General features: G+C 29.2%; 1 protein-coding gene across 1 annotated transcript; it reads right to left on the bottom strand.

The window, feature by feature from the left end:
* Positions 1-19,053: 19,053 nt before the first annotated feature.
* Positions 19,054-23,051, bottom strand: LOC136078213 (uncharacterized). Its single transcript, XM_065793461.1, has 2 exons — positions 19,622-23,051; positions 19,054-19,236 (listed from the first exon to the last, which is right to left on the bottom strand). The coding sequence occupies exon 1, from the start codon at positions 22,739-22,741 to the stop codon at positions 21,323-21,325; it is 1,419 nt and encodes a 472-aa protein (XP_065649533.1). The 5' UTR covers positions 22,742-23,051; the 3' UTR covers positions 19,054-19,236; positions 19,622-21,322.
* Positions 23,052-24,901: the final 1,850 nt, after the last annotated feature.

Below are 24,901 nucleotides of genomic sequence, written 5' to 3'. Positions count from 1 at the left end.
TAGCAGCTCTTATATATGCTTCATTAAAAATTTTTCCAAGATTTTTTATTAGTATTCGTCTTCCTGAATGGTTTCGCATCCATCTCATACATGCTTGATTAAAAAAGGTTTTCAAAGGCTCCAAAAATCCACGGTCCAACGGTTGAGGTTTATGAGTTGTGTTTGGTGGAAGCGATAGCAAAAACAATCCATTGTCACGAGCATAGTCTATAAATTTTAAACTTTTGGTATGAGAACGATGACCCTCAAAAATAAGTAAAACTTTGTTGATCAAGGTGCATTGCACATGTTTTACAAAATGTTGTATATATTCAAGAAATAAATCAGTATTAACCCAGCCATTTTTTGAGCATCCTTGAATAGTTCCAACTGGAGCATTATCTGTGAGTAATAATTTCTTTTTTTTGCACTTAAATATCATCATGGGTGGTACATAATGACCGACAGAATTACATGGACATAAAATTGTTGTGACTCCTTTTTCCCCACTTGTCACTAATGAAACACACTGTTTTCCTTTAGATGAGATAACTTTTAATGGCTTATGGACGCATGACAACCCAGAATCATCACAATTAAAATTTTGATGTGGCTCAAAGTGATATTTATCTATATATTTATAAATTCTCCAAATTACTAAAATAGATTTTAATATTATCTTTGTTCAAACCAAATACTCTGTTAATAGAAATTGCTTCTGGTTTTCTTAGTAATAAATCAGGATGGCGTTTTAAAAAGCCTCGCACAAAGTCTTCTCCTGCTAATTTACTATCTTTGTTAAAAGGATTTGAAATTAATTTTTTTTTGCAGAACTCAAATACTATCAATCTAATATCCATCATTGAGAGACCATAAAATGAGTTGTCCATACCTTTAATATACTTATTTAGTTTTATTTACTTTTTTAAATCTTCCTAGTAAATTAGTATGTAAACTACTTTCAAGTGAAACTTTTTTAACACGCCGATGTAGTGATTCTTTTGGCACACTAAAGTTTTTACTTGCTTTTCTTAAAGACATCTGCTTTTCTTAATGACTTTACTGCTGTAATAGGATTTTTCATGTCATCTTCGTTCCAGTTAGCTTGATTAGTTTTTCTCTTGTAGTTTCTCATTCAAAAATATTTGGTCACTAAATGACAACAAAGTTATGTTATACTCTTTTAAAGTTTCTAATAAAATTATGTATTGCTTTTACATAAAATTCTTTCATAAAATGATATCGTAAACGTTTACTTTGACGATTATATTATGTTTGTTCTATGGTAAAAAATGGCAGCGTACGTGGATTTTTTCCACATAAGAAAAAAAAATTAATTTTGATTTTTCAATCAAATTGACGCAACTAGTAAGCTTTAAACCCACTTTTCTATATAGTATTATATGAAAAAACTGATGAAAACTATTTTAAAACAAAAAAAAACATGAAATTTTTAATATAATTAAAAAAAATTACTGAATCATTTCAAAAAAATTCTGTACAAAGCTAGAAAACCTAATTGTCTCACTTTGCCCCGGTAAATTATTGTTAAAAAATTTTTTTTGCTAAAATTTTTCCCCAAGTTTTTTGTTTTCACATTATCCCCGTCATCTCGATTTAGAGCAGTTTGCCCAATACATATCTCGTATCGAACTCTTGCTTTATTTATCTACATGGATTCTCTAACTTTTCTTATTCTGTATTCTGGAATGACTGCCAAGGTCTTAGGATTCAGCCAATCAAAAGTACCATGGCATGTTCTAGAATGTTCCGTGGCTCCTCAACTCGACCATTTTCGATTTTTACAGACTCTTTGGTGTATATACACTTCCGCATGTGCGTTTAAGTTTGTAAACACCCAGATTTGAGTTCGGTGGTAGTTTTGTTTTGTTGTTGCATAGTATGTTAATTAATTTGGGAGCTGAAGTAAATATAACTCTGATGTTTTGTTTTCTAAATTCTCTTCGGAGTTTAGAGCTAATAACAGGTATCCAAGGTAGTTTAATAAACTGCTTATCTAATTATTTAGATGTAGTATTTTTTGAAACGTGGTCTAAATTGTTTTTGGTTCTTATTAAATTAACCAAATACTATTTAGACCGCGTTTCAAAAAATACTACATCTAAATATACATCTAAACATAAAAAGTAAAACAATGCAATTAGACAAAACAAAGCATTTGTTAGTTTTTAAAAAAAAGAAGCGTGTTTAACTCTAACAGAGTCGGAATAAAAAATGATTACAAATATTTTAAAAATTAGATATCAATAAGTAGTTGAAAAATTAGATATGAAAAAGGTATAAAAATGCAATCACTGCACTTAGTTTGCTACTGATGGACTTGTGACAACTATTGTCAGGTCAGGTTATCCTGCTACTGGTAACATGTAACCCAGTACAATCTGCTTCATGTCCTGCTGCCTTGTAGGATACGCCTTTTTAGACAAAAGCTAGGAGATGCCAACTCCGACTTAAAACACCCCCTGCCTTGGGGCTCTTGTTTGAGTAAAGGCTGGAGATGGTGTCTCGATAAAAATACTCATCTTGGGCAGATGTTAAATGCATCCGGCCACTGTCTTGTTGAAGGCCTGCTAGGCAAAGACTTAAGGGGTAAACAGATTCTATCTGTTGACCAGCTTCGCACCCCTTCTTCATCTATTAGGCTGGTGCAGATGTATTTTAAATACGTTGTTTCCGGTTTAGGATGTTGAATGCTGGATCTTCTTGACTCAATGCATGGGTTTTGATTGTGTCTCTGTTTTTATGTCTAGGCAACTCATTCTATTATCTCCTTATGAGGGTACAGCTCTAAAACTCAGTTTTATGGTTCTGAGGCCGGCTGGTAGTCAGGTTTCCCGAACTCTGTGGTAGCTCTAAGAGAGGCTGAAACCATCAACAGCTGAGAAATATCAAAGTATTAACAGAGCCATGTTGTGCATGGATGGTGTCCCTGTTTTTACTTTTGGTGTGCATTGCGGAGGCCACATTTGGAGCCCTTTGTTGCGGCTTAGGGTTTATTAATAGTAATGAGGCAATTGCTTGGGCTATTAAACGGTGTTCTGAGTACTATATATGCTTTGAGTCAAGTTCTTCAATCTAATTTTAAAATGAATAAAGTACCAAAAACTATAAAACACAAAAAACCATCATCATCACCAAGTTCTCTAAACCTATCGTTCACTAATATTCGTTGACTTCGAAGTAACTTTTGTTTTGTTGAGTCTTATCTCTTGCAAAGTTCACCAAACTTACTTGCCCTTTGTGAGACTAATTTGAGTTCAGCTGTCTCATCTTGCGATCTTGGTGTTGATGGTTATCTTCCTTTAATTCGTAAAGACTCCAATGGTCACATGCTTGACATGGGGCATTTACATTCGTAAGAATTCACCCATTTGTCGTAAAACTATGTTTGAATCCACAGACTATTCTTTCATGTGCTTTTGTTTAGCACCACTTCACTCTGTTGCGTTTCTATTTGTTCTATATCTCTCTCTCCTTCATCTCAAGACTGCACTCTTTTTGATGTTATTTCTGATCATAATGACCAAGCCCTCTCTCTTTATCCATCAGCTAATATAGTTGTTGTCAGTGACTTTAATGCTCACCACTCTGAATGGCTTGGCTCTAATGTCAGTGACTCTGCAGGCTTTAAAGCCCACAACTTTTGCCTTTAACAATTCCAAATTCAAATTGTCAACTTTCCAACTCGCTTTTCAGACAACCCGAATCATTTACCTTCTCTACTCGACTTATGTCTTGTTTCTGATCCTAGTCAGTGCTCAGTTTCTCCACATTCACCCTTAGGTTCTTCTGATCACAGTTTGATCTCTCTAAAACTAATATCTCATTCTTCTTCATCACCTGAATCCCCCCATTATCGTACCTCTTACAACTACAGTAAAGCTGACTGGGATTCTTTCCGTGATTTTCTTCGTGATGGCCCTTGGGTAGAAATCTTTTGTCCTCCTGTCGGCAAATGCGCACCTTACATATTTTTGTGGATTCAGGCTGTCATGAAATCTTTTGTTCCCTCTCGACGATTCTAGGTCAAGCCTAACTCTCCTTCATGGTTTTTCTCACACTGTGCTGCTGAGATTGCCAATCGAAACCATTACTTCCATATTTATAAGCTAAACAATTCTCCAGAAAACAGACGTCTGTTTATTACTGCTAGAAACCATTGTAAAAAGGTTTTGTCTAACGCCAAAGCCCGCTATTCACAGGTCATGAAATCTCGTATCTCATCTCAAAAATTAGGCTCTCGTGACTTCTGGAGAATCTTTAATAATATCAATAATAAGGGCAAATCTTTAATTCAACCTCACCTAAAGACAAAGCTGAATTGTTTGCTAAAATCTTTTCATCAATATCATCTCTTGATTCCACTTGTTGCGTTCTACCTGATATTGCCAACAAACAGGTTGATCCATTGCTTGACATTCGTATCAATTTAGCTTCTGTATCTAAAGTTATTTCCTGCCTAGACTCTTCTACAGCTTGTGGCCCGGACAACATACCTGTTGTTGTCTTGCAGAAGTGTTCTCCGGAGCTGTCGTCTATACTCTCAAAACTTTTAACAAGTGCTTATCAGAGTCTTGTTTTCCAGCCTGCTGGAAAGCGGCATCCGTTATCCCTATCTTCAAAACTTCTGGAGAGTGATCGGATTCGTCTAACTACCGTCCTATTAGTCTTCTTCCTATCATAAGCAAGGTTTTTGAATCTTTTGTTAACAAACACTTAATCTCTCATCTTGAATCTAATAATTTACTTTCTGACCATCAATATGGATTTCGATCTTCTCGTTCTACAACTGATTTGCTAGCAGTAATAACTGATAAGTTTTATCGTGCATTAAATAAAGGTGGAGAGGTTAAGGCCATCGCTCTTAACATTTCAAAAGCTTTGATAAAGTTTGGCATGTTGGTCTTCTCTATAAGCTTTCTTCTTATGGTGTCTTCTCTATAAGCTTTCTTTTTATCTGGCAACATCTTTAAGATTATTGAATCCTTCCTTTTCAATCGTAGCATAAAAGTTGTCCTTGATGGACAGCACTCTTCTTCATTTCCTTCACTTCAGGGTTAACCCTAACCCTAACCCTGCAAGGATTGAACCAATAGGAATCAGAGATTCCTATAGGTTCAATCCTTGGCCCTATACTCTTTTTAATTTACATCAACGATCTTTCAGATATTCTCACATCTAAGGTGGCATTGTTTGCTGATGATACTACCATTTATTCTTGTCGTGATAAGAAATCCACACTTTCTGATTGCTTGGAGGGGGTATTTGAGCTTAAAAAGGATCTCACTTCTGCTACAGCATGGGGTTCACAGTGGCTGGTGAACTTCAATACAGATTAAACTCAATTTTTTTCAGGCAAAAATCGTTATTGCAATAATTTAGATCTTCCTACATTTATGAATGGTGATGTACTCGATGAGTCATCTACTCTTTATTTTCAAGGTTTAACTCTTACTTCCAATCTTTCTTGGAAACCATATATCAAATCAGTTACAAAATTAGCATCTGCTAAGGTTGCATCTCTTTATCGAGCTCGTCACTTTCTTACTTCGGATTCTATTCTCTATCTCTATAAATCTCAAATCCGGCCTTGTATGGAATACTGTTGCCATATCTAGGGCGGATCTTCTAACGATGTCCTTTCTCTTTTAGACAAGGTGCAAAAACGCATTGTAAACATAGTTGGACCTGCTCTTGCAGCCAACCTCCAACCATTATCACATCGTCGTAATGTTGCTTCTCTTTCTCTTTTCTACAAATACTATAATGGGCACTGCTCTAAAGAGATAGCGCCTCTTGTGCCATCTACTAAAATTCATTCTCGTGTTACTCGTCATTCAATTAAGTCTCATCCTTTTTCTGTGACTGTTCCTAAGTGTTCCAAAAACGCATATTCGTCTAGTTTTTTTCCTCGAACATCAGCTCTTTGGAATTCGCTTCCTTCATCTTGTTTTCCTGGTTCATATGATTTGCAATCCTTTAAGTTGTCCGTCAATCGTTATCTTGCTCTACAATCTTCATCTGTTTCAGTAACTTCCAATTTTAATTAGTGGCTGCTTGCAGCCTTGTTGGAAGCGAAGATATTTAAAAAAAATAAAAAAAATACTTTGAAAAATAAATCCATCCAATAAACTCAAGTCAACTGCAATGAAAAATAAATCCATTCGATAAATTCGTATAAACTACGTTAAAAAATGAATCCATCCGATGGATTCGTGTCAACTACGTTAAAAAATAAATCCACCACGCACAAATAAATATATTAGCTGGGTTAAAAATGGCAAAAACTAATTTACAAAATAGATCCAATGATCAACGGTCAAAAAAAATTGTTCAAGAGAAAAAATTGTATTTTTATTTTAATTTTTATAGCACAAAAGCAAGATTGATAACATTTCAATAACTTTTTTTTAAAACCAAGATTGTAGTTTTGGCGCTTTAGGGCATTCTTTGGGTGACCGATTCCTTGTAAAAAGAGAATTGTAATGAAGTGATGATAAACTGATTTAGTAGCCTATTTATTGTAGAAAATCAACTTTTTTTAATTAATAAAAAGTTTGTTGTGATGAAAAAAAGTTTCCAAACTTGAATCGCCATTTTAAAATCTTTTTTAATCGCCTATATTAATAATGGTGTAACAGCCAAAATTTATAAAAATGCTAGCGCGGAAATAGTCGTGATACCAATAAAAATACACAAATGAGTTAATTGCAAAAAATTGAAAAAAATACTCTAAAAATATTATACAACATATTTTAATACAAATTTAGTCATATTAAGTTAATTAAGTTTAAATCTTCGATACAATACACTGAGAAGTGTATCTTTGATAAAAAATGTTGCTTTATATTTAAGTTTATATAGGAGTTTTTATAGATATTAGCAAAGCTTTTAATACATTAGACCACAACTTTCTTATAACAAAAACTTGATAATAACAAAACAAGCTGTCAGAATTATTTTGATTGCAGGTTATTCCAATTCAAATTGAGAATGATTATATAATGTCTAAATAAAAATGAACTTTGTTCTCTTAATTAATTATGTTAGCATAATTAATTAAATACCTAGACCAGACCCGTTTGAACCGGGTCTTAAGTTCAATAATATAGAGACAAAACCCGTCAAAACCAGACCACTTAGATCCATGAATCAACAGAATTAAGAATCCATACCCCGACCCGTTTGACTTACGGATCTAACAGGTCTGATGGGTTTTGAGTTTGTAATAACAAAACCCAGACCCAGTTAAAACCGTTTGGGTCTGGGTCTAGACCCAATCTATTAACAGCCCTAATGACGATAAGTCAAATAAAGTTATTATATCTTTAAAAAATATAATAAACCAGTCAGTAACTTAATTCGAATAAGCAGATGAGCTACCAGCAGCATTATTTGACCAGGGTGAACAAAATGAATGTAAAAAAGCAAAACGTTTACTTAATGAAAGTTGTGATAAATTTGCTAAGCGATACAAATATTTGGCTGATTTGAGGCTAATATTTGAATGATAATAAATTTGTTTAGTTGCTTAGGAAAGCAGCGTTATCATCCCAGAAAGTTCAAGCCAACGATGGTTTCAACAAAGGATGGTTTCAAAAAAGATAAATTGATTGAATCATGTAAAAAAGCAGTATTAGCATTTAAAGCAAATATTTGTTCTTACAATTATAGTTTGTCTTTTATTTCATGGGGTGAGTCTAAAACAATGTTCAGAAAACCTTCAGTTATGAGAGTACACTGACAGGTTCATCACAATTTTGGAAAAATAGATCCAACTAATGGTGAACAAACTCAATTCATAGAAGTTTGGATTCATGATGAAGACGAGGCACTTAATTAAGAATTTATAATAAATTTCATAATGATTTAAATTTAGAGTTAATAGCCCAATCGGGTTCAAAAGTGAAGAGAGTTAATGAATTTATTTGGATGGATGTTCAATTCATCACAAGATGTGTGATGACATTGAGAGAAAAAGTGAATAAGCGCATTAGTATTTGAGTTAATAAGAAAACATACAATAGCCAAGGATAGCTGAGACTGCATTCTTATCTCGCAATGAAAATAGTGTTTAGATGATTTGCAGTATCATAATTAGAAAATTGCAGGTTGTAAAAGAAAGAAAAAAAGTATATTATTAACGTCAAATTACTCAGGTGGTCCTAGAAATATGAATAAACATTTGCAGAACCCACTTGCCGACACATTACTGAAGGTGACTCATGTTTTGTTTATCAATGACAGTAAATCCTGAATGGAAAGATATTGTAGAGAACCTCGAACCATATGAAGTACAAATGATTGATTTGATTGCAAAAGTTTTATTATGATGACTATTCTGTTGATTGCTTAATGAAGATTAAAGATGAACCTTTATGTTATTTTTGTGAAAATATAAAGCATTGGGGTACGACTACTATTCAATGTTTTTCGGTAAAACCCTAGTCAAATATCAAACTTTAAAATAAAAGAACTCCTACAATATTTAATGCACTTTCCAATAAAACTAATCACATTTACCCTACAAGATTTGAAAGTTGCAATCATGAGCAACTGAATAAATTGAATCATTTGGGTACCAAGATTTCTATTGTCATCAAAGTTCCTAAATTATGAAACACTTTATTAAATAACAAAGTGAAAAGTTGTTCTTCCCTTTCTCTATTTAAACATAAACTAAAAAAAAAGTTTAATAATGATGGAAATGAAATAAATTCTTTTTTTCACATTTATTTTAAGTATTACTTTTGATAACTTTCCTATTACCATGACAACTGTCCCATGACTATGTCTCTAAATTTTCTTCCTATTAACCTACATTTAGTTTTCAAGGTTTTAAGAAAATAGTCTAATTAGCTATAATTATCAATATTATTTTCTTTTAATTATGACTTGTAAATAACTTATAAATATTTAATACACTTTTCTATATACATATATATTTTAAAAATATACTTGCAAATTTTTTTTAAATGGCAAAATAAAAAAAAAGAAATGAGTAATTAAAATTTATTGCTTTTAAAAAAAATTTTAACTGCATAAGCCTTATAAAAGTTGTTTGTAAAACAAATCAATCAATTTTATATAAAAAAGGAATAACTGATGTTTTGTTATGGTACTTAAGTACCATCACAACACCATCCCTATCACAAAATATTAGTTATTACTTTTTTAATTACTTTTTAGGTAATTAGCTTAATATTTAATCTATTAATTATTCATTGTTGTTTATTTTGGGCGGATTAACTATAACCCTAGAAAGCCGCCATTCAAGGTAAAAATACGTATGATCTAGTTGAAAAAATACGTACGATCCAGTTGAAAAAATACGTACGATCCAGTTGAAAAAAATGATAAAATTGAACTGTAACTATTGGATCAAGAAAAATTTTTTTCAATGTTTTTTTACTTTATTGCACAGCATTCAAAAATTTTAAAATTTTTACAATATTCAAAAGTATATTTTGCCTTATTTATTCACGTATCTGTATATTTTGCATATGTAAATATATTTTGTCTTATTTATACACTATTGTGTATAAATAAGACAAAATATACTTTTCAATACTGCAAAAACTTAAAATTTTTAAATGCTCTTATTTTAGTGTAATGTGCCATAAAGTTAAAAAATATGAAAAATCTCATTTCTAATCCATGGATTACTATACTTATTTACTCGATGACCATCTCGACTTTTTTTACTCTATCTGTCCTATCGCAACGCCTCTACTTTTGCTTTTTAAGCGTTGCATACCCAGTAAGCACAGGAGGTTTTTAAAACGTTTAAAAAGTTTATTAAAACGGATTTTAACGTTTTTTAAACGTTTTAAAAACGATCTGCACTTACCGAGTATGCTTTCTTATACTATGCTAAGAGCTGAAGATATTTTTTTTTTGTTCCCAACAAATCCGATTTACATCTTGGTAATAATAATATTTTTTTTCAATGTGGTTTATTCAGTTTTCGAATAGAATGATAAAAGTTTTCTTTATTTGGCATTTAATGGTTTAATCAAACGGTTCAGTTTGAAAATAAAAGAAAAATTAAGTTTTTTTTTGTTTAGGATAAAAATGGTGAAGTTTTCACTAATTTTCAATTTTTTTTGTAAAAAATAAAATTTCTTTTATTGCTGCAAATAATAAAGGTGAGTTAGTTAAAACAATTGATAATTTTAACTTGGACATATAAATCGTTTTTTAGCATGTAACCAATTTTCATAAGCATTTAATATCAATAACATGTATAATCATAATCTATTGGTTGTTTATTTTATTTAAAATTAAAATGAATTTAATATATGTATAAATGAAACACAATCTTTTTTAAACGTTTTGACAAAGAAATTAAAAGTAATAATTATGAAAAAACAATAGTTTTTTAGATTCTTATTAATATGATGTGAAAGAAGAACGCTTTAATCAAAAACTAGAATTAACAAGACAAAAGCATTTATGGTGTTGCCAATTATATTGATGTATTCTTGCTGAACAGCAAATATATTGATATTTTAAATCAACTGTGGTACCCGTCCCTAATATTTGTTTTTCTATTATGAAGAAAAGAAATTTAAAATTTAAATATTGGTGGCTAGATGAGTGAAAGTGGTTGAGCTACACCGAACATTTTGATGGAGCTTATTGTAAATTTTGTGTTTTTTTCAGTGCACAAAGCTCTGTGAGGCAAGTAAACTGTCAAAAAGTAGGACAATTAAGTTCTGAAAGTGTCAAAATCTGGAAGCAAGACAACACTTTTTAAAACACATTCATTATATATCATCAAAGTAAAATTAAAAAATGCTGATATCAATAAAAGAAGAAAAAAATACATTTACATATTGATATTGAAACAATAAAATAAGTTTTAGAAAACAGAAACAAATTAAAGCCTTATGTTGAAACTTTTCTGTAAAAAACAGGGTTTATTTTTAAGAGAGCATAGAAACAGCGGAAAGATTTCTAATAATTCTAAAGAAAATAAAGGTAATTTTCGAGAACTTTTGAGACATCAAATAAAATATAATAAAGTCCTGCAAAATATTTTAGATAAAAACAAAAATAATGAATTTTGCACTGGTTGGAAAAATTCAAAATGAAATTACTGAACTAAAAAATGACCTTATTCATGGAAAAATTAGTGAATCCTATTAACTTGTTTAACATAAATTTTTCTGCTCATGTTGACAAAACTTCGGATATGGTTAATATAGGGCAGATTTTATTTTGTATTCGTTGCATTAATTTAACATTTTTTTACAACAGTAAGAACATTTTAAATTTACATTTTACTTTTCTTTAGTTTAAACCACTAGACGAAGATGTCACAGACTAAGGAACTTCTATTGCTATAACTGAAAAATTTTTAATCCAAATTGAAAACCTTTTTAAATTGATTAAAGGGAAAAATTCACTGGAGCACAAGATCTTGTACAAACAGTTTTTCCTCATGGGGTGTATGTTCATTGCTGAGCGAGGCATTATTTTTATGCATTTATTAATAAAAGTCACTAAGATTATAAACAATAGTTGTTGATACTATTGAATTTATAATTTTTAACATTGCCAAACTCTAATGTGCAGTTTATGCTCATTGTGCTGCGTATCCTCATGTAGTGTATGTTAATTGTGCTGCTTTTTCCAATACAGTGTATGTTCATTGTGCTGCTCATTCGTTAATATTAGCAGAATTTAATTCTTTCTAAGTGTCTGCAATTAAAAATTGTTCGAGAATTGTTGTAAAATCTGTGACTTTTCATACCTCTAAAAGACAATAGTTGCTTAAAAAAATGTTTAAAACATTTGGTGAAATTAGTTTTTGAAATGGAAAACTTGTACAACTTTGTGCTGCTTAATGCAATGAAAAATAAAGTTTTTATTCGGTTTTTATTGAATTATGTGATGGCATTTTAATTGCTTTAAAACAAGTTTTGCAAATCAATTGAGCTGTAAAATAAAAAAAGCAGAATTAGTTATTTTATGCCAAACATTTAGAAACAACTCTATTTTGCGTGAGGTATTGCAGAAACAGAATATATAGTTGAAGATATTTCACTAAAGATATTTCACTGGTAATCAATGACAGTGCTAAATCAGATTCAAATTGTTTTTTTAAATTTAGAGCAATTTGAACGAAAGCTCAGTTTTCAGCAACAAAAAGTTCAGTAGTTTACGGAACCTCAATATATATTCCATTTTTTTAATATTTTATAAAAACAGATTAGACAAAAGATTTTCAAAACAAAAGTTAATTTTGATTTGACTATAGTATTTCTTTGCGGGTCATTCAAATAATTTACAAATTAAATTCTGAAAAAATTTAAAATTGTTTTAATTTATTTTATAAACTAATTTGAATATTACACTTTTTGAACTGATAACTGAATAAGGACTTTAAAAAAAAAGATCAACCCAGTGAAAAATAAAACCGCGTCCCACATGGGTTCCGGGTGGGTTACGTGTGGGATTGATGGGATTTACGTGGGACGGATTTTCCCATGTGGTATCCGTATGGAAATTTGTGACCTTAAACCCATGTGGGTAATCCCACATGGGTTACATGTGGGAACCATATGGTATTTACACACATGGGAAATCCCACGTGGGTTTCCTGTGGGATTTGCATGGGAATTAATTTGAAAGCTGGAAACTAAAAAAAAACTTTTTAAAAAAACTAAAAAAAAATTTTTTAAATCGACATTGTATTGCGTTACGTTCATATTGTGAGAAAGTATTTTATAATAATATAGAGAATGGCAAGCAAGTATGTAAGTACCACGAATAATGTTTATCTTTCTTTATAGAAATAAGATTAAGATTTGTGCAAATAGACGTATTACCAGGATAATATAATAGTTATTTGAATATAGATCTTGAGTAAATTATTTGCAAACAATTAACTGATGCAAGTTGAAATGTTGTCAAAAACCAATCTTGCATGCATGGGACACTGCAGTGTCCCACAAAGAAATGCAGGTTTGAAAGTCAAAGAATTCCCAAGTTTCTTTATTAAAAAAAGAAACAAATAGGATGGAGATGGGTTTCTGTAACTTTTTTTATGCTCCAAAACTTTTAACTTTAGATATAATAAGGTCCTTAAGACTTGAGCGACTTAGGAACTACATTGAGGAATAAAAACAGGATATTTGCAGAAACTTTTCAGTTTTTAATCTGGAGTACCACAGTGTTATTGGGAATAAAGCCTCTGGGTCCAGTTTTCAAAGTAATATGATCTAAAGCAATGTTTAAATAAAATAATATGCTTTAAAATGCATATAGTTATACACATAACTCCTGATATTTAACTATATGTATAACTAGTTATTTTTTAAGGTTATGCTTAAACAAATTAGTACCAATTAAATCAAATTCAAGATTTAGTTAAAGTTAAAGTTCGTATTTGTTCATTGTTTTTGTTAATTTTCTATTTATTTGTTCAAATTTATTAGTTACTACTATTTTTTACTACAGTAATAATGTTTATCATTGTTGAACGTGATTTTATCAGTAACTTAATTTTATTTTCAACATATTTTGACGACACCCTTTATATTTTAAATGATGACAGCTTTACTTTTCTATTGATATTAAATTTATTACATTTCAACATTAAAACAATAAAATTGATACAAAATTTCACTTTAAAACGAATACCATTAACATTGTGATGATAATAGCAATAGGAAACTAGTATTTATGTATTATTATTATACTCTAAATAAATAGTTTTTTAATTCATTTTATAAAATAGAGACTGATAACTGATAATTAATGGAAATAAATACAAATTATAAAAATCATGTAAACTTCATTTACTATTTCTAAATACTATATCAATGTTAGTCTACAAAGTTAAAATCAATTTAGAGCATTGTTATTAGTTCTTTTGCGATTCGCACTTCCACTTCTGTCTCTCAAATTTATAAAATAGGCGGTCAAAGCTTGCTCAATAAGTAGGTTCTCAGCATAACAATGCGTTTTTCTTACACTTTCTAAAGAGAAATATGGCAAATTGATTACTTATTTTACCTAAATCATAGGGTCATCAATGCATAATCATGTCAGATGATGACCCGGTTTATTGAACACCATCACCCTTTATCAAACTCAGTCAATTTTTTGCCATCTCCCATTGAAAATGATGTCAGTTTTTGTTATCATATTATGATGGTATATCTGAATTGTTAATATAACATAAAAAATGCATATACCATCAGTTTTTTTCTGGTTCAATTATACATTTATTCTCAACAGTACTAAAAGCAAAAAAAAAAAAACATAAATTGTTCTTTCAGATAAGCAAGCTAATTTCTGAATTTAAATTGTTTTTCCTATGATCCTCTACAGTTTTAAGCAACAAAAGCAAGAAGTTTTTAGACCATATTGTTGATGTAAATACCTCTAAAACCTGCTCATAGCTAGCATAATTTGTTTTACTTTTTTTTTAAATAAAATATTTTACTTTTTTTTTAATTCAATTTTTAATTCAAAATTCAATTCTTAACATCCCCTCCCCATTGTCAATTATTGTTAAACTCACAATGCCCCTCTATCTACTGGCATCATTAAAGGATGATCCCATAGCCTAAATACTATATATATATATATATATATATATATATATATATATATATATATATATATATATATATATATATATATATATATATATATATATATATATATATATATATTTATATATATATATATATATTATTTTTACTTTATTTACAACACCATTTGATATACAATAAACCCTTACAAAGCTTACAATAATTCAGTTAAAATTCAATCTGAGTTATTGAAACGTAATAAATTTAACATCAATAGATCAATAGATATAATTAATGGATCTTTTCCCTTTTAAAAGGGAAAAGATGCAATAAGTGCATTGCAGCAATTTAAAGACGGCATGCTATCAAATATTAAAGCTTTGCTCCATATCGAATACCGTGTTCATACTGATGATAAAACACGTTTTATTTTAAATGCGCATTAAATTGTTATTATAAAAAGATGTATAAAACAACAATAAAATAATACTGTGAGGTTGTTTTTTCAATATAAAAACTTGTTTTGATATAAAACGACCTCGCCATGTTGTTTTACTGATGTTTTATATAGTTTATAAAATTAAAATAAAACGCGTTTAAAATAAAACGTGTTTTACCGTCAGAGTGAACGGGATAATAGCCATTGCCAACAGCAGAAAATAAAAGGTTATTTTCAAACTTACGTCGTTTAAAATAACACCAGCAAAACAGATTAAATGGTCTAATATTGCTGCATTTGCAAACACATTTTACACTACCTCTGGAAGAAGTATAAAATAAGAATGTGAAAAATCTAGAAAGTCAAACATTATCTTATAAATCATTCAAATCTGTTACACATCATCTTAAAACTGCAGAATGTTTAAGCAAAATAAATTAGATCTGTTTTTTTTTTTATTCGAAAAGTAAATGATTTATTTATTTCCCAACTCGCTTTACCCTCCGCCCCCTTTAACCTTCTTTTTTCTCTATCCCGTAAAAAATTAGGTAACCTCAGACTACAACAACTATAAGTATAATGAAAATAAAAAAAATAAAATAAAAAATAAACAAAAAAATGCAACTGCTTTTATTTTTGCTTTTTATTTTCTTACAAAAAAAAAAGGTAAAGTAAAAATAAATAACGAAAGAAAAAAGCAATCCTCATCCTAAAAGTAAAAAAAGGTTTTTGAAGAAAAAGAGAATGAGAGGGTTTATAATAAACTAAATCAGAAATTAAAAAAGGCAAACAAAACGAATAAAAACTGCGAAAGGTTAGATAACAAATAATTAACAAAAGGATACACACTTGATTAAATAGTCTCTTTTTTATAATTATTAATATGCTCCAAGAAGAAAAAACGGTCTTTTCAAAGAGCATCGTGAAAGTGCATTTAACCTGTAGGTAAAAGATTCCTTTCATACCGATGTAGCTTATCTGGCAAGAGCAGACAAAAATGATTAAGTTTATACTGAAATTTATTAAAAACATTCAAAATCTTAGAGTTTTGTGATGTTAAAAATCACAAATTCAATCGTATAAACAACTATTGTTCATAAGCTTAGAGACTTTTATTAATAAATGTGATAAAAAAATGCCTCATACAGCAAAACAGCTCTTGCGAAAATATGCCATGGGTATTCCGTAGAGTTCCATGGAAATCCCGTTGAATTTTACGAGTGAACAATCGTTTTTCTATGGGAATTGAAATCCCACGGAATTTCCATAGGTAAATTGTGGTTTTTTTCATAACTCATGTTGCACCATGAGTTTTACAAATGCGCGTTTAAAGATGCGTTCGTATCTCGTAGAGTTACATCTTGTCGTAACTCGTCGAGTTATCGTTTGTAACGTGAGTAAGTAATATTTCTTGCGCATTTCTGCTTTTTTGTATTTAATAAGATTATAAAATGCATGTTTTTTATATTGCATTACATTTAATATGATTCAAACTAAACATAGAGACATAAACAACAAGACATGAACAAGTACAGACATAAACAAACATAAACATACAGACATAAACAACTAATCAAACTAAACATACAGACATGAACAACATACTTGCAAAAGCTTGAATATGATAAATGTATGCATTTTATAATGCATCATAATATGATATTATCAGAAATATAGGTCTCGAGACTTAAATCTTACTCCCGAGACATCTCAAGACTCATATTTAACTGTCTTCGTCATGAAGCTTGGAGTCTTGGTCTAAGTCTTGGTCTTGATCTTTACTGTCTTGACTACATGTCTGGATATTATTAGATTATGATGCATTATAAAATGTATGTATTTATTTCATTCTAGCTGTTGCCAATAGCTAGCCATTCCAGACGATTTTTTTATAATTTAAATAAGCATATATAATTTATATCATTGCATAGAGCTTGACTCGACTTAAAAAATGAGAGGTCATTCGGCCTTAGAAGTTAAGCGGATCCAAAGTTATTGAATTTTTTGTAGTGCAAAAATTGATGATTTTTTGACGTAAGTTATAGGGCTTGAGTATGAAAAATTTGCAGTGTTATGGCACCAAAATTTTAAAGAATTATTCTTTCACTTTAAATTTTATTTTTACAACTTAATCAAAACAAACGCAAAAATCAAAACAAAAACGTCATAAAATACGCGAAGTATGAAAGGCATTATACACACAATTTATGTATGCAAATCCTTAGTACTCATTTTTCAAGAAAACATAAATAATTAACTGTTTTAAAATGAGAAAAGGCTGTAGTTGCCATTTACACCTGGAGTCTTTCAAAAAACACATTTTTTTTCTTTATAAATCAACCTAGAAGTTTTTAAACGCTGAGAACTTTTTGTATGAAAAAAAAAAAAGACTCCACATTCCATTAGATTCATCATCCCTTTTTTAAATCTATACGGAAAATTTTATAAAAATTGGATATTTTTTAGTACTAAGGAAACCTTACCTCCAAAAGCTTCGTTCTAAAAAAACGTTCCCGCTTTAAGTTTTTTTCTCAAAAGTGGTCTCAGAATATGGATAATATTTAAGTGAATCCATAAAAATCATAATACTTTCTATATATGGTTGAGTAACACTAACTGATGCAAAAAAACTCAAGGTGCTTGCTTAACTATACAAAAAGATATAAGAGAGTAAAGTTTATGAAAATTACGTGTTTTTTGTCAAACGTCAAATGTTTTTCGTTGAGCCGTGGAATCGCTACAATAGGTTTGCTTACTTGCATTAGTATAACATGTATCTCAAGCATTTGATTTACAACTAATATTTTAGTTTTGATTTATATTAGATAACCAGTCTATTAGGTTAGCTTAGATAAGACGTGTATTGGATAAGATTAGGTAACTAATGTACAAAAAATAACTGCTGGCGATATAAATGATGATGTTCATCGTTGATATAACTTATAACAGTTTTTATACGCATTTAATATTTTTTTAAATAGGTCAAAAGCTGTCTAATTAAAATGGTGAAATTGAGTACAAATTAACCGGAAAAGATATAACCGTTATCATTGGGATCCAACGCATAAATTACAATTTAAAATACTTAATTGTATAGTAAATGTTTATCAAAACACTTTACTTCATGATAAAGATTCTATTCAATTTTAGTTCTGGCAAGTTGTTTTGGTCTGTTTACAAGCTGTAATGATGTTCCAAGAACAACTAAATGGATAATGTTTCAAGACAACTAAATGGACAACAACTAAACGGTAATGTTTCAAAAATATCGGTAATATTTCAATGAAGTTAATTAATGCCCAAGATTTTACTTTATAATTAAGTGTATATATATATATATATATATATATATATATATATATATATATATATATATATATATATATATATATATATATATATATATATATATATATATATATATGTATATATATATATATATATATACATATATATATATATATATATATATATATATATATATGTATATACCCAGTGAAAAATCGCACATGGGATACACGTGGATTTTCTCCATATGTAACCCATGTGGGGATTATTATTTTGTTCCATGTGGGTTTCATATGGTAAATCCCACATGGATTCCATATGGTAAATCCCATATGGGATACGCGTGGGTTTTTACCATATGTAACCCATATGGGGATTATTATTTTGTCCCATATGGGTTTCATATGGTAAATCCCACATGGGTTTTATGTGGTAAATCCTACATGGGATATAGGTGGAAAATACTACATGTTATAGATCTTAAATGCCACATATTTTAATCTAAATGGTATAAAAGTAGTCAATACTAGAAAGTCCGATTGCTTCTATGATAATTTTTAAAATTCTTTTAATTTAAAAATTACTTAAATAGTAATTTAAAATTAATCATCGAATCTTTCAGAGAGGCTTTACTTAATCAGGTATTTGCTACTTTATCCCATTTGGTATTCAAAATGTGCAGCATTTTTGATCTTTTACATGTGATGTTTTCCACCTATAACCTATGAGGGATTTACCTTGAACTATTATGACGAAATTTTATAAAATTAAAAAACGTGTTGCAAAATGAATTTATTTTAAAATAAATGCTATTAATCAATACATCCAAAATGAATATTAAAAATATTAATTTTTCTTTTGCGATTTACACGCCGTTTTTTGTCGATTGAATTAATTAAATCGCTTCGGCTTGCATAATACCAAGGTATTTAGTATCTTCTAACTATCTTAAAACATTTTCTAAAAAAAAATATAAATACAAATATATATAAATATAAATATATATATATATATATATATATAAATATATATATATATATATATATTTATATATATATATATATATATATATATATATATATATATATATATATATATATAGAGAGAGAGAGAGAGAGGAGAGAGACAGAGAGAGAGAGAGAGAGAGAGAGAGAGAGAGAGAGAGAGAGAGAAAGAAAGAGAGCAATTTTAATTATTAGCTAGGTTGAAGTCATTAATGACTACAATTTTTCACAAATAATTATTTCCTAATGAGCTTGAACCCATGAGGAGAATCCTGAAGAAAAGTGATCAATTAGGATAAGTAGTTAAACAAAAAAACAGAAACAAAAATATAAAAACCTACTTTTTCAATGGTGTAGACGTTGGGTGCAATAGCCACTGGATGCAAAAGTATCTTTACTTTTTCATCACACACACGGCCTTCAATAATAACAGGCCTTGACATCGCGCAAAATGCCGTAAAAACTAAAGGCCGATTAAACTTTCACTTTTACTTATATTGATATATTTTTATATTAGGTAGGATGCAATGGCAGTCTATGTTTTCTAATAATAATCTCTAGTAAAGACGGAAATATAAAAAGAAACCAAAAAATTGTTAAAAGATAATCATATTTTTTGTATTTCAAATTTCATTAAGAATATTTATGTAATATTAAATAGTATCAATAAGACGCAGAACCATAACAAAGTATATATATATATTAAAAAGACAACGGTATTTTTAATTTTTTTTGCTAAAAATGGTAACAATAAAAATCACCAACAATAAAAAACACCAACAAAAGTTGATTTAAGCAAAAGAAAGTTTTATCAATATATCTCAACAGGGTAAATATTTACAAATCCAAACATATTGAGATACATAATATGTCTATATTATAGGCTATATTATAGGCTAATGAGAAAATAAAAAACATAACAAGTAAATAGCATAATAAATTACAAAACTAATTTTTACATAAATTATGATAGCTTTAGTATTTTGGGAGTGGTAATTAGTGAGTAATTCTTTAGCAGAATATTAGAATATACTCTGCATTGTTTTTTTGTGATTTTAAATTTATATTTAGCAGCAATGAACTGAAACTGAGTAACACAAAATGTTCTGCATAAAGGGTCAGTAGCACCTTGAAAAAAAAAGCAAAATATAGACCATAGAAAAGAGTATCAGAAGAAATTTCAAGTCCGCCTCTGATTTGGCTATACAGATAACTTCCATATTTATAATAATAATTGGTAGAATCATCATAAATTTTTATTTCGCTTTTTTGCACATAGCCAGCTATGTAAATTATAGCCACTAATGTAGATTTATTAACTGAGTTTTCAAGATCATGTATATTATCCAGAAGTTCTTTTTAATTAGTAGAAATATCTCTAAAACATATGCCACAAGTATGACCATCGATACCATCAACAGGAATATCAAGTTGTAATATCAATTTAGTATGTTGAATATTAATTTTTTCAATTACAGATTTAGCATTTATAAAGTAAGTACCTCCAGATCCCTGTCGACGCTTAGAAAAAGCTTTTTCAAGTGGATCTGTTGAAAACCAACCTAATAAGACATTCTTTGCTCAATTACTCAACAATGTTTCTATGAGATTAATAAAGCCATAACATGAATGCGCTATTGCATTGCTAGTATCTAGCGAAAGCTGTTTTACAAGCTGACCTGTAGGTTTCATAAAGTTTGAAAGTTCAGCAATATCTCGTAGCAGTTGTAACTGTTGATCACCAACTGAGTGGATTTCTCCGCATAATTCATTTCTAAACCGAATGCCACCACCAGGTGCTTAGACATTAACAACATTCGAAAAAAAATTATTTTTTCAATAAATACAGCAGTACCTTCAAATGCTTTATTTTCAATCTCTGGATGCGTTCTTAATGCAGCTACTGTTTCTTCGCAAAAAACAGACAAACAAAACTTTACAGATTGTCTCTCAATTGGTTTTGGATAAACTGATTTAGCTGTAAATTTAGAGAGTTTAAAAAGACTATTGCACTCAGTTTTATATAAAGTTTCTAAATCACTTCACTTAGCCAAAGCCAGTTCTTTATTGTTCAAAAATTGAAGTTCGCCAGTCTTTTTTGTCAACCAATTGTTTCGTATAGATTTTAAGAGATGCGCATAATCATACAATAAATATATACTTGATATTGTTAACCATGGTTTACTATCAACTGTTTTAAACATTCCAAAAAATCTTTGATTTACACGGTTACCATCAGTAATTATTACCAGTGTCTTACTATTTTCAATACTATTTATCGTATCAACAATTTGTTGACATAGAGCAAACTGAAATTCAGAGGAAAGATTTGCAACAGGTTGAGCTCTACATATAAATTCTGGACCTCCAAAAAGACACTTTTTAATCTTAAATGATAAAACTGTTTTAGCTAACTTTTCAGGGTAGTTTACTGCTTGACAAAACAAAGCACCTCTTTGGTAAAGTAATGAAGCTTTGACATAGACCTCATCAATTAGTAGTATGGAAGTTCTTTTCAATGGATTTAAATTCATAAAAATACTATTTATGAAACTTAGATCCTCCATTGAGCTTATTTTTGAAGTCAATTGTGTTAAAGTCCTTATACTTGGCAACTTGTAGTCAATACACAAACAATCATATAAACTTCGTCGCATAGCAAAATACTCATATGCTCTACATATAATATCTGAAGTATATAAAACTTCACCAACATTAACTTTTCTCATAGCATTAAGGTGCTCGAATAGAATATTTGACTGAAGCGAACTTTCTTTATTTTTTAAAAATCTAACTGCTTCAAATAAAGCTGATTTTGTTTTTATTAACTTTAATTCGTTTACAGCTAAAGATGAAGTATTACAAGTTGTGCCATTATGCTTAGCTATAAATGAATAATCATTGAAAATTACTAAAATAAATAATGGAACACCAAGTTTGTACATTTTTGATTGTATGTGTAAACTTTTTTTATTAAGCTGGAAAACAATAACATCGTTATTATCACTTAACAAAGATTGAATATCGTCAAATACAAGTTCATCCTCTTTTAGAAAATCATTTAACTCATCTGGTAAAATGCTTCGAAAACCGCTTGAAGTTACAGTTTTTCTAACTTTACTTGCTGGTGTGACTAAACAACTAGGCGGAATATTTTTAAAAACAGATGGTGGGTTTAAACGTCGTTTCTTCCCATATTTGCTTTCAAAAGGTGCTTCATTTGGCCAATGCAGTTGACATACTGCTGTATAGTCTGTAACAATAAAACTGGTTCTTGGGATAGCTTCATTACATCTTTTTCTCTCCTCTAGATTCTTCGGGAATTTATAAATTGATATTTTTGTTGTAGTTGAGTATTGATATTTTTGTTGTAGTTGTAATTGATATTGTAGTTGTAGTTGTATAAACTGATATTTTTGTTGTAGTTGAGATAGTTCGACTTGCAAAGAGATACACAGCATTTTAAAGGCATTTTTAAGGCATTTTAATTATTAAAAAAACTTATCGTTAGTTTGACAATATTATTACCTTACAATGTTAACGCCTTGAATCTTACAACGTTATCGCCTTGAAGTTGCGCTATCTAATTTATAAACCAATCAAATTTTAAAGATTTATTAAAAAAGCGCGAACACAAACTTTCGTCTAATGTTAAAAGATGAAAATGTAAACACAGTATTAGGAATTGGCCTTCAGTTTAACAACTTTGTGCGCGATGTCAAGGCCTGTTATATAGAAAGCCGCGGTCGCACATAATATAATATTCTGAAACTAATAAACAAACATCTAAATTTCTATATGTAAATTTATTCTTTAATCATTGCCTTCATATCCTATCTTATTTTCATATCATAATCTAATATGGTATTATTTATATAACATATCACAAAAATATTATTAAATTTGTGATGTTCAAATATCATATGAACATTCTCTAACATCTTCATATGATATTTGAATATAGTTCTTGAGTATATTATCTGCAAACAATTGACTGATGCAAGTTCAAATGTTGTCAAAAACCAAGCATGCATGCATGGGACACTGCAGTGTCCCACAAAGAAATGCAGGTTTGAAAGTCAAATTTTCTTTATTAAAAAAAAAAATTAAAATAAGGGGGCAATAGGGAGGTTTCTGAAACTTTTTTTAGGCTCCAAAACTTTTAACTTTATATATAATAAGGTTCATAAAACATAAGGGACTTACGAAGTATATTGAGGAAAACAGAATATTTACAGAAACTTTTCAATTTTTAATCTGGAGTACCACAGTGTAATTGGGAATAAAGTCTCTGGGTCCAGTATTCAAAATAATATGATCTAAAGTAATATATAAATTAAATAAAATGCTTTAAAATGCATGCAGTTATACATATAACTCCTGATAGTTAACTATATGTATAACTACTTATACATAAAATTTATTATATAAACTTATTTTTTAAGGTTATGCTTAAACAAATTAGTACCAATTAATTCCAATTCAAGATTTAGTTGAAGTTCAAGTTCTTATTTGTTCATTGTTTTTTCACTATTTTATATTTATTTGTTTAAATTTGTTAACTAGTACTAATTCTTACTACAGTAAGAATATTTAACATTGTTGAATGTGATTTTATTAGTAACTCAATTTTACTTTCAACATATTTTGACAACACCCTTTACATTTTAAATAATGACAGCTATACTTTTCTATTGATGTTAAATTTATTACGTTTTAATAACTCAGATTGAATCTTAACTGAATTATTGTTAGCTTTGTAAGGGTTTGTTGTATATCAAATGGTATTGTAAATAAAGTAAAAAGAATATAGCAGGTTTTAGTGGTATTAACACCAACAATGTGGTCTAAAAACTTATTGCTTTTGTTGCTTAAAACTGTAGAGGATCATAAAAAAAACAATTTAAATTCAGAAATTAGCTTGCTTATCTGCAAGAACACTTTATGTTTGTTTTTTTTACTTTTAGTACTGTTGAGAATAAATGTATAATTGCACCAGAAAAAAATTGATGGTATATGCATTTTTTATATTATATTAACAATTCAGATATACCATCATAATATGATAACAAAAACTGACATCATTTTCAATGGGAGATGGCAAAAAATTGACTGAGTTTGATAAAGGGTGATGGTGTTCAATAAACGGGTCATCATCTGACATGATTATGCATTGATGACCCTATGATTTAGGTAAAATAAGTAATCAATTTGCCATATTTCTCTTTAGAAAGTGTAAGAAAAAAGTATTTTTATGCTGAGAACGTACCTAATGAGCAAGCTTTAACCACCTATTTTATAAATTTGAAAGACAGAAGTGGAAGTACGAATCGCAAAAGAACTAATAACAATGCTCTAAATTGATTTTAACTTTGTAGACTAACATTAATTTAGTATTTAGAAATAATAAATGAAGTTTACATGTTTTTTATAATTTGTATTTATTTCCATTAATTATCAGTTATCAGTCTCTATTTTATAAAATGAATTAAAAAACTATTTATTTAGAGTATAATAATAATACATAAATACTAGTTTCCTAATGCTATTATCATCACAATGTGAATGGTATTCGTTTTAAAGTGAAAATTTGTATCAATTTTATTGTTTTAATGTTATAT

This window comes from Hydra vulgaris, chromosome 03 (assembly GCF_038396675.1).
Source record: "Hydra vulgaris chromosome 03, alternate assembly HydraT2T_AEP".
NCBI classification, from domain to species: domain Eukaryota; kingdom Metazoa; phylum Cnidaria; class Hydrozoa; order Anthoathecata; family Hydridae; genus Hydra; species Hydra vulgaris.
The sequence above is the reverse complement of the archived record's forward strand: the minus strand, read 5'-3'. Positions and strand labels throughout refer to the sequence as shown.